This window comes from Otolemur garnettii, unplaced genomic scaffold (assembly GCF_000181295.1).
Source record: "Otolemur garnettii isolate 467f Iridium unplaced genomic scaffold, OtoGar3 scaffold00088, whole genome shotgun sequence".
Lineage (NCBI taxonomy): Eukaryota > Metazoa > Chordata > Mammalia > Primates > Galagidae > Otolemur > Otolemur garnettii.
Genome location: NW_003852483.1, coordinates 8,136,072 through 8,147,556, shown reverse-complemented (window position 1 = coordinate 8,147,556; position 11,485 = coordinate 8,136,072). Strand labels below are relative to the sequence as shown.

Here is an 11,485-nt window from a genome sequence, read left to right as displayed (position 1 = left end):
GGCGCCTGTGGTCCCAGCTACTTGGGAGGCTGAGGCAGGAGACTCGCTTGAGCCCAGGAGTTGGAGGTTGCTGTGAGCTGTGAAGCCACAACACTCTACCTAGGAGAATAGCTTGAGGCTCTGTCTCAAAAAATAATAAATAAATAAATAAATAAATAAAGACTGTTTCTATGATGGCCTATGTCTATGGGAGCTTATGAGAGATGCACACTCACTAGACCGCACCACTCATGACCCAGGAGTCTGACAATTAGGCATATCTATCTTAATCTTTTTTTCTTTGGGGGATAATAAAATTTAAACTTTCTAAGAGGGCTCATAACTTTTATTGAATTTTCTAGGAAGTATCTACTCCCCTAAAGATTAAGAATCACTAAAGTATTATGCCAAGCACAAAGACCCAATATAAGAGCACTGACTATTTCAGGAAGAACCATGTATCAGTGACCGGGCTATGGAAGCTGCTGAGCAGAAACAGCCCCCATGCATAAATCACAGGATTGCTATGGCCCATTGTATCCACTGGATAGCTGTACCTGCACAACAGCATCCAGCAACCACAGGGCAGGTTAACCTTGCCAGGTTGCGCAAAGACATCATCTCTTCTGCTTCCCTCCACCATTCCCTATTCCACAACTTCTGGCTACTTTACCTTCAGCATTCCTAGAGTTCCTTCCTTGTTTGGCCTTCTAGTGTGTTTATCTCAATCTATTTTGGAAAAGCATGCTCAAACTACATCTTGTTTAAAATTTCATGATCTTTCTTGCCATAATTGCTTCCCCTTTTAACTTTACTGTAATTAGTGGTTCCAATATACTTTCTGTTACCCAGGTAGGACCTTTTTGAGTCATCTTTGACACTACCCAAAAAGATAGGCACATCCGATTAGTCAAGTACAGGGATCCTACCTCTACCTCAATTTCTCTGTTCTCCATTTTTTCACTCCCAGATCTTCATCAACTGTTACAATACATTAAATCAAATTTTACCTCAACGTGGGTCTGTATCAAGCCTTTCCTCAATTTAGTCATGTCCTATTAACAAGTACTCCACAGACATACTCATGTGAATGTGCAAAATATTTACACAAAGATATTCACGGAAACATTGTTTCTACAGGCAAATTAACTAAAAACAATTTAAACATTCATGTTGACTAAAGTAAATTATGGTACATCAAAAAATGAATATTATGCAGCTATTAAAAAAATAAACTGGTACATATCAAAAAATATATTACATATATACTGAGAAAGAACAATGCCATGGCTATACCTATTTATATTATGTGTAATATATTGTTTTAAAAAGAATTTTACTCATTTCAAACACACCCTTATTCAAAAGGCAACCATTAGTTCACAATGCTGGAAACAAAGTGGCACCTCCCACCTATTCTACACTTTAAGCTGAGGTGACAGAGACTTCTCATCTCCTGAACCAACACTAGCACTTTCAAGTCCTGCTGTACTCTACTATCTACCCCTGGCTTCTATCTCTGTACCCTCAATTCCTACTCATCTTCAAGGCCCGAAGTCCAATGTTAGTTACTGCTAAGTCGCCTCCTTCGCCCTCCTCCAAATCCTGCTGTCTTCCACCTCTGTGCTGCTGGTGAGGCCTGTGCTTGTTCCTGCATTATCTCAGTCTCTGTGTGAACCCAGGTCCCCAAGAATAAATGCACTTTCACGAGAAAAAGGCACAGGAAGAGGAAGGCTACCACTGGGAACCATGCTTGATTTCTTACGAATATCTAGACTTCGCGGTAATCTCACCCAACCCTTCTGAACTTGTCCAGTGTGCTCTATCATCCTGAATTCTCACAACCGTCTAGCACTGGTTCTCAATCTTTCTAATGCCGCGGCCCTTTAATACAGTTCCTGTGGGTCGCGACCCACTGGTTGAGAACCGCTGAAACGGTTCAAGAACTACTCTGTTTTCAGTGTTCATCTAAAGACCTTCCAGGATTGTAGTCCTTAAGCCAAGGGGTCAGGGCAAAATTCATAGCCAGTTCTGAGTTTTGAAGCGTCATCTTAGACCGCCTTCCAATTATCCTCCTTGGAAATACAGTAGTAAGGTGACCACCCTAGAGACTCTAACAAACTGGTCAATATACGGAGGTGGTCAACATAAGAAACTAGGCCTACTGTGCTGATACGTACATGTGCTGCATGTCTCCCGTCTATGAATATGAGATCAATTTTAGGAGGTGGTCAACTATGGAAGTGCCATTGTAGATAGCATACATAACATAATGCATAGCAAACACAAAGAAAATGCATTTTTCAAATTTTTTTTTGTTTTAAATCGGGCGCTACTGTCTCAGGGCTGAAACGCGTGGCTGAACTCTAGCCTATGCGGGAAGGACGCAGTGTAACTGAGGGGCCTGAAGACAGGACTTGGTGCACCCGACTCTGCAAGCAGGACCTACAGGCAGGAAAACGCATACCTGAGAAGCCCGGCAAACCTGGGAAACTCCACCAGCCAGCAAGCGAAGGAAGAAGCCGGCGCCTAAGCAGCAGACCGGCATGAAGGTGATGCAACGACCTGAGAGCGTGGGGGCAAAAGGGAAGGGCCGCTTCTGCACCAGCCAATCAGAGAGCACCTTCTGATACACACCAACAAACTGGGAAACGATTGGCCATACGGGTCCCTAGCCTCGCCCACCATGATGTTGACTTACGGTGCGTGCTGGGAACTGGTAACACACCCGCGCTGACCCGGAGGTTGGGGCTGGTTTTTGCGTGTCGCTTGGCTCTGACACAATAGGATAGACGGAGATCTTAACTCGTGCTGCGGAACGTCTGGGTGGGGGGTGAAGGACTGGGAAGGAGCGCCCGGGGATAGGGTGGAGGATGGGAGGTGGTGAGCTTCTGTTCTTCAACTTTTGTTTGTGTTTATCTATAATTAGACACTTAGAATCTGTCCATTTCACCACGTGTAAATCATACCTAAAATTTATACCATCAAACAGAAACTTCTCCATCGGCGGCTTCAGTAACTTTACTGTGGGCCTGGACCAGCTAATTCCCGAGCAGCGGTCTCAGTAATTATACTGTGGGCCTTGACCAGGTAATCCCAAAGCTGCTTTTCCTGTCATAAATGGCCATGTAGAATATACAAAAAAGGGAAGGGCTGTCAACGAAGTTTTAAATTGTGATTATATTTAGTTTAAAATGTTCCCTGCAATGAAAACAATGCATATTTTTTAAAAGTTTTAAAACTTTTATTTTTATTTTAGAGACATGAGTCGTTCCACTTTTCGTAGCTCCACTTTTAACTCCAAACTCCAAGTAGGTAGGACTGTAGGCACAGCCCTCCACCTCCAACCCCACCACCACCACCAACACCCAGCTAATTATGAAATTTTTTTGCAGAGATGTTATCTTGCCACTTTGCCTAGGCTGGTCATGAGTTCTTGGCTTCTCAAAGTGTTGGAATTACAGGCATGAACTGTAGCACCCAGCCTGCATATTTATTGTAAATACTGTGTGTCTGCCTGGTACTTTTAAGATCTGGTTAATAATAAAAGAAAATCTGGAGCTATGCAAAGGGTTGGCCTCTGAAAGAAATTTGGTGCCTTAAAAAATTGAAAATAGTTCTATAACTGCCTAATTTTTTAGAAGAACAGAAAAAAATTGATGTTGCCTGAAACAGGTAGAAAGTGCTTCCTTAGTTTAACATGTTGGTAGTCTGTTTACCATGTATACAACATTCTTTATGGTCTCTAGGCACTAAATGTCCTCCATCAAAGGGGTCAATACTTTTATAACTTTACTAATGAAATTGCTACTTTTTCATTTTCTTTCTTTTTAGTCCCCCCCCCCCCCTTCTAGACAGGATCTTGCTGTCACTCAGGCTGGAGTGCAGTAGAGTCACCATAGCTTACGCAGCCTTGAACTCCTGGGCTTAAGTGATTTTCCTGCCTCAGCCTCTTGAGTAGCTAGGTCTATATGGGTAAGCCACCACACCTGGCTGTTCAGTTTGTTTCTACCACTTGTCCAGTTAGTTCAGATTAGAGCAGGACAGAGGGCTACTGGACAAATGTGTATGGGGAAAAAAGGTGAAGTAGGTAAATTGAAAGGTCTGATTATTTAAAATTTAGATGAAGAAACATTTTACAGGACTGTTGGGAGGTATCAAAACTTTAAGTCTGAAAAAACCATTTGAAAAGATATGATTTCAGCAAAAAGCTAACTCTGGTCAAAATATATTACTTGGATTAAAGACGTGAATCATTTTTCACAGTAGGAAGTGAACAGGTTATGTCTGAAACTAAAAACCCAAGAAATCAGAGCATAAGCATCCTAGGTATAAATATCAATACGGAGATGAGTTATCAGAGGAAACAGATAAAATTGTTGAACATGGTTTTATCTAAGTAGCAGGAATTGAGGTGGGCAAGGCTACTTATTTGTCTGTCTTGGAGATGGAGTGTATGCCAAATTTAAATATGGCCACAAATTGACCCTCCTTCCACCAAAAAGTGAGGGTATGTGTACCCTCTGTTACAGTTCCGGTGGCTGCTGTGTCTGTTTTGACCTTTCAAATAAAGTGGAAATGATTTTGAGCCTGTTTCTCAGCCCAGGCCTTAAGAGACTGGAAGCGTCAACTTTCTGCCTCTGGAGCCAAGTTGCCATGCTTTAAGGAAGCTGATGGACAAACACTGAGTGAGCAGGCCATCTTAGAAGTAGATTCTCTAGTCCCTGCCAAACTATCCCAGTGATAACACGTGGAGAAGTGATGAGCAGTTCCCAGTGAGTCCTGACCAAATTGATACTTTTGAGCAAAATAAATGATCATTACAGGGATTTACTATGTAGCAATAGTTTAAAAGGTATAAATATAATCTACCTGAAGAAAAGGTGGAACATTTGTATTATTTATCCTGCTGAGTAGTTGTTTCCATTCTCCCTGAAGTCTAAAGTCTTAGAGACAGGAATTGGAATGACCCTTTAAACTATTTAGTTCCTTGGACCCTAGTTATTAAAAAAATACAAACTGAGCACTCACTACGTGGTAAGCACAGGTCTAGGCAATAGGGACATGATGATTAACCATCCAGATGAGATCCCAACACTTTTATATTCAAGCAAGATGTAAATCAATTGATACTAAGGTAATTTTAGATGGACACATCATTTAATGATAGCCCTTAGATTGTCTATGTCACACTATTTCATATAGAGCCCATTTTAATAGGAGAAACATCTGTCATAAATCCTGGCCAGCTTGCTTTATTTAATGAAATATTAAATCTTTTTTTCCTATCTGGACTCAGGGTCCTGACTCCTAATCATAACTATGTATCTTTTAGACACTTGGTATTCTTCATAAGCATCCAGTGGAACTAGAATTTTGAGATTGCTGGGCCTGCCTCCATTATGTTGCTCCCTAATTCCTAGAGGCCACAAGGACAAGAAAACTCTATTTGGCTTAGTCTAGTGGTCCTTACAGAACTCTCATACAATGTTGCTCTAAAATGACCTGCATTTCAGTTAGCTATTCATCAGAACACAAGTATAGAATTCAATACTGACTTGTATGTAATTCATCCTTTCAAACAATGGCAAAAGGGAAGAGAGGTGTGTTCAACAAGGTCAGAAATAAGTATTTAAAATAGGCTCTGATTGGGTGGCACCTGTGGCTCAAAGGAGTAGGGTGCCAGCCCCATATGCCAAAGGTGGCAGGTTCAAAACCCAGCCCCGGCCAAAAACTACAAAAAATAAAAATAAAAATAAAAAAGGCTCTGATTTACACAAAGCCTAACTTGGAAAACATAAATGCTCTGACTCATTTATTAAGGAAAGGCTTCATGTCTGAGAAGATGCTCATTAGTTACTGAGGTTGGAAAGCAAAGATTTTATATAAAAATTATTTTGGGAAAATGACATGAAGGCTATGTTAACCAGTTTGATGAAAATATTTCAAATTGTATATGAAAACACCACACTGTACCTCATGATTGCATTAATATACACAGATATGATTTAATTAAAAAAAAGAATTATTTTGGGGAACTATCTGTGCTTCATTTTTAAAAAGTTCAGTTTAAGTTTTTGAATTACTTAGGAAGAAATACAGAGGAATTCCATAGAAAAAGATGGTCATCAGGATTCCATCACCCAGCTTTTGAATATTCCATCACCCAGAAATGTCTTCTTGTCAGCTAAAATTATTTTCTTGGTCAATTTCCATAGGTAAGCCTCGTTCACATTCAGGATCAACGCCAATGCTGACATTTATTACTTTGGTTTCATTTTCCTTTTTGCATCTTTATGTTTCTTCCGACAATCCTTAAAAATCATAAAATGAAAGCCTTTGTTAAATTATTTTCAAGTTGTTCAGTTAACTATGAAGCAAAATTTAAGTTATTGTCAGCACTTTGGAAACTCATTTTAGAAATGCTTACTTGAACAGGGAATATTCAAACTTTTGGCACTAAGTGTTTATAATGGGAACTATACAATTCAGTGAAAAACTCTAATGATTTCCTATTATTTAATAAGCTTAGATCAGGTGTCCTCAAACTACAGCCCGTGGGCCACATGCGGCCCGCCTAGGACATTTATCCAGTCTGCGGGGTGTTTTTGCCATCACTGCCTGTCCTGCTTAGCAGCTAACTCGTCCTGGGGCCCGCAGTCCAGCCCACCAATGGTCTGAGGAACAGTGAATTGGCCCCCTGTTTAAAAAGTTTGAGGATCCCTGGCTTAGATGGACTCCAGGATCAGTCACTCAATCCAGCCAATCTGCAGTTTCTTCTGAACCATTTACCATTCATGGTTCAAATTAAACAACTTCTAAGTTTCCTTTAGGCCAGTGGTTCTCAACCTTCCTAATACCTCCTAATGCTGTGACCCTTTAATATAGTTTCTCATGTTGTGGTGACCCTCAACCATAAAATTATTTTCATTGCCACTTCATAACTGTAATTTTGCTACTGTTATGAATCGTAATGTAAATATCTGATATGCAGGATGTATTTTCAAAGTTACCAAGGGGTCACAACCCACAGGTTGAGAACTGCTGCTTTAGGTGCTAATCATGTTCTCAGTTGTCATCCTGTCTAAATTTTCGTCCTTATTCCCTTTATTCTTATGTCAGGGAAATATTAACAAAAGGTGACAAAGAAACAATTACTCACCATACGCAAGTTGTTTGTTCTGGCCTCCCAGGAACTCTTGCTAATATTACTTCCCACTCCTCTCCAGAATAAATCAGAGCCTACCGGGGAAAACAAGAAAGACGAGACAGCCAATTACTGCTAAAATGGGCTATAGTCTACTGTTGACTTTATCCAATTTTAGTTAAGACCATTTTTGGTCCATTTTCTACCAATTTTCAAAAATAAATTTCATTTTGCGAAGTGAAAAATACAGTATTGCTAGACTATACTGTTTATCAATTCTAATTAGGTAACTTCGTTACTGTTCACGGTAGGGTTTAAGAAATGAGTTTAGCTGCATGTGGTGGCTCTTGCCTATATCCTAGTGCTTTGGGAAGTTGAGACAGAAGGATCACTTGAGGGAGCTGAAGACCAGCCTAGATAACATAGCAAGACCTCATCTCTTAAAAAAAAAAAAAAAATTAGCTGGGCATGGTGACGTGGGCCTATAGTGCCAGCTACTTGGGAAGCAGAGACAGGAAGATCACTTGACTCTAGGAGTTTAAAGTTGCAGTGAGTTCTGATACCACTGCACTCTAGCCCAAGAGATAAGAGCAAGACTCTGTCTCAGAAAAAGAAAGAAAAGAAAAAAAAGGCTTGGCACCTGTAACTCACACGCTAGGGTGCCAACTACATACATGGGGAGCTGGCGGGTTCGAATCCAGCCTGGGCCTGCCAAACAACAACTACAACTTAAAAATAGCCGGGCTTTGTGGTAGACGCCTGTAGTCCCAGTTGGGAGGCTATGGCAAGAGAATGGCTTGAGACCAAGAGTTTGAAGTTGCTGTGTGCTGTGATGCCGCGGTACTCTACCCAGGGTGACAGCTTGAGACTCTGTCTCAAAAAAAAAAAAATAAAAAAGGAAAAAGTTCAACAGCTTCAAAGTTTTCACATGGACTTTTACAGTATTAAAAATGTAGAGGTTTTATATGTCCAACATCTAACAAAGTCCCTGGAATAAAAGAAGCCCTTCTTATTTATTTATTTTTGTTTGAGACAGAGTCTCACTATGTCACCCTTGGTAGAATGCCATGGTGTCACAGCTCATAGCTCACAGCTCACATGGTATCACAACCTCAAACTCCTGGGCTTCAGTGATTCGTTTGCCTCAGCCTCCTATTTTTTTGTTGTTGTCATTGTTTAGCAGGCCCAGGCCAGTTCGAACTCGCCAGCCCTGGTGCATGTGGCCAGCAACCTAACTACTGTGCAAAGGGCACCAAGCCAAAAGAAGCCCTTCTTGACAATAATAAGCAAGGAACAAGGTGAGAAGGGGGATTTTAGCTATTGACAGCTTTACGAGTTAATATGTAAATTAATATGCATTAATCTCAACAGACAGAGCTAGACCACGTGATAGGGGCAGAAGTTCTAGATGTGTTATTATCTACTAATAGTACTACTAATCACTGTAGTAGTGATTCAGTGATTCTGAATACACAAAGCAATGATAAGAGCTGTACTATTACTTGTTCTATTATAATTTCATGAAAATATGCACTTACCATGAAGTCTTTCATCATTCTCAGAGAAAAAGAAAAATCTAGTGGTCTCTTTCTCAGGTAATGATTCTTCTCTGAAAAGAGAGGGGAAAGGATATATAAGGAAGAGAGAAATAGACATTGGGTAGTTTAATTTCAATATTTTTGGATATTTTTGTTTTTGTTTTTGAGACAGAGTCTCACTCTGCCATCCTGGGTAGAGTGCAGGGTGTCATAGCTCACAGTAACCTCAAACTCTTGGACTCAAGCAATCCTGTTGCTTCAGGCTCCTAAGGAGATGGGACTACAGGCGCCCTCCACCAAGCCTGATTAGTTTTATTATTTTTAGTAGAGATAGGGTCTTGTTCTTGCTAAGGCTGGTCTAGAACTCCCCTGTTCAAGCAATCCATCCATCTCAGCCTCCCAGAGTGCTAAGCTTAAAGAAGTGAGCCACTGTACCTGGCCTCAATGTCCAATATTTAAGAAGAAATATTTACACTAAAAATAAACTATTCCTGAAATATATCTGCCTTGTGTTTCACTTATCTTGGCCTGAATTAAAATGACCCTACCTTCTCTCCACTAAATATTATTCTCTCTGAAGCTTTGATAATGAAGACTTAAGTACAAACTATCTTCCCTCCAAAGGTTAATACTCTCACTCCTACCATTGCTCACCATTTGCCACTGTTCTCCACGGGAAGGCACCCTAGCAACTTCAGCATCCTGTCTCCAGACTAGCAACGTCACTGTCAGGCTCCTGTCCCTATGTACATCCTATCTTCCACTCAGTGATACCCAAATCCCTCGGAAAAGGGAACTAGCTCCCCATTATAAAAAGGCTGGAGAACCCAGAAAAAAGAGCTAACAAAAGAAAATTAAGTTGTAAAGAGAACTTAGATAACTTCTAAAATACTTTAAAGCATGCAATAACTTAGATTTTATAAAAATGAAATATGCCTACAAAGAAACAAATTACTTACTCAGGGCTAGGCTTTCTGTGATCTGTTTCTTCAGTAATATCCTCCTCTTCTGAACTGCTATCTTGGAAACGAGGGTCTTCCTGCCAGGTAATCTTCCCAGGTTTCATGGTTTCAACTCTATAGATCTCTATATCATGGTGACAAATGGTGATGGGATTGTGACTAAACAACCAGTTACTTCTGAACATATTCAAGTTGATTACTTTCACCATGTACACATCTCTAAATTTCTAATATATTAACTATTGACTAAAAATCCGTTGTATCATCTCTTTTGAATGAATTGATAGAAACTACTATCATAATTTTGGCAATGCCAGAATGATCTGATAAGTAATATTATAAAACAGTATAAAAACTAAATGTCTATAAATGAGCAGTATTTTTAAAAAAGAATAGATAATCATAGCATTTATGCTTGCTTGAGAACCCTAAAATATAACATGGCACAATGAAAGTAGGTTTCCCCCTTGCTATAACTAGGCTTTCCTCTCTATTGAACAGTTTACACACACAAGAAAATGAAGCAAGCAGAGCACATGATACAACATTGTCTCTTATTTGCTGATTTATAAATGAGCAGAAGGAGGTATCTTTACATTTTCAATTCCCAAACCCCCTTCTAAGAACTGCTGAAAAAGTGATTGCTATATGATCTAGACCATCACGTCACAAGTCTCCAAAATTTCCCAAGTACTTAAAAAACATCATTCAGGTTGCTGATGTCTTTAGGACTTATTTTATGATGATTTCTCACACTTGAAATTAAGTGAAAATTTCAAAATAAGAATTTATAGTTAACATTCACGTCATGCCAACTCTCCTATTTACACAGACAACAAAATGAAGCAGAGCATGTGATACGTTGTGTCTTACTTGTAGCAATTCTTAAAAATCTACTACATTGTTATACTTCCTTTTAGAGTACCACAGAATAGGTGTTTGATATTTACCTGCTAAATACATGCATGCTATTTTAACTGCTCATTTTATTTTTTTTTAAATTCTTCTTTCATTGACATGAAAATAAATTAGTACAAACACATTAAAAAATGAAGGGTTGCTATGAGGTAACTGAGGCAACCAATGACCAAAAGAAAAAGACAATAGTCAATGGCCAGTAGGAAAGAGCAAAGGTGACTGGAGGTGCAGAGAGAACAATGAAGGAGTTACAAACAATTTCAAATGGAGAGAGAGAGGATATTTATGTATCTATACTGCCCTGTGTCTCAGCTTTTCTCACCTCTTCTCATTCATGAGAGACTCACTTCCAACACTCTTAGGAAGTGCTCTAAGCTTTCTCTTTGTTCCTAAATAAAATTTCTCTTTGTTTTACTAAAAAAAAGAAAAAGAAAATGGAGGGTTTATGAAATTAGCTAGTAAATCTTTCAAATTTACTACTTAAATTACTTACTAGGGATTCCTTTCTTTTTTAGATATTTTTTAACTTTTTTTATTAAATCATAACTGTACATTGATGTATTTATGGGGTACAATGTACTGATTTGATATACAATGTGAAATGCTTACATCAAACTGATTAACACATCCATCACCTTGCTTATTTATTTGTTGTAAGACATTCATACTTTTTTTTTTTTTTTTGAGACAGAGTGTCACTATGTCACCCTTGGTAGAGTGCCATGGCATCACAGCTCACAGCAACCTCAAACTTTTGGGCTTAAGTGATTCTTTTGCCTCAGCCTCCCAAGTAGCTGGGAGTATAGGCACCTGCCAAAACACTCAGCTATTTTTTATGTTTGTTTGCATTTTGTTTAGCTGGCCCAGGCTGGATTCGAACCCGCCAGTCTGGGTATACATGGCCAGCGCCCTACCCACTGAGCTACGGGCATCACCTATAC

At 39.5% G+C, this 11,485-nt stretch overlaps 2 protein-coding genes and 1 non-coding gene across 4 annotated transcripts in view; all 3 read right to left on the bottom strand.

The window, feature by feature from the left end:
* The window catches only part of IARS (isoleucyl-tRNA synthetase), an 83,122-nt gene extending 80,623 nt beyond the window's left edge, over positions 1 to 2,499 (bottom strand). For both annotated transcript variants that reach the window (XM_003795050.3, XM_023516237.1), the window contains exon 1: positions 2,447 to 2,499. The gene's annotated coding sequence lies outside the window, so the exon portion shown is untranslated. The remainder of the gene's footprint in view (positions 1 to 2,446) is intronic.
* On the bottom strand, positions 434 to 566 carry LOC111726979. Its single transcript, XR_002774642.1, has one exon. It is a non-coding gene; the product is annotated as a small nucleolar RNA SNORA84 (small nucleolar RNA).
* A 3,517-nt stretch (positions 2,500 to 6,016) lies between the features above and the next one.
* The window catches only part of NOL8 (nucleolar protein 8), a 31,247-nt gene continuing 25,778 nt past the window's right edge, over positions 6,017 to 11,485 (bottom strand). The window contains exons 15-18 of the mRNA XM_012808348.2: positions 9,624 to 9,750; positions 8,665 to 8,735; positions 7,142 to 7,221; positions 6,017 to 6,293 (exon numbers count right to left, since the gene is read on the bottom strand). Of these exons, the coding sequence (XP_012663802.1) occupies positions 6,243 to 6,293; positions 7,142 to 7,221; positions 8,665 to 8,735; positions 9,624 to 9,750 (329 nt within the window). The 3' untranslated portion in view covers positions 6,017 to 6,242. The remainder of the gene's footprint in view (positions 6,294 to 7,141; positions 7,222 to 8,664; positions 8,736 to 9,623; positions 9,751 to 11,485) is intronic.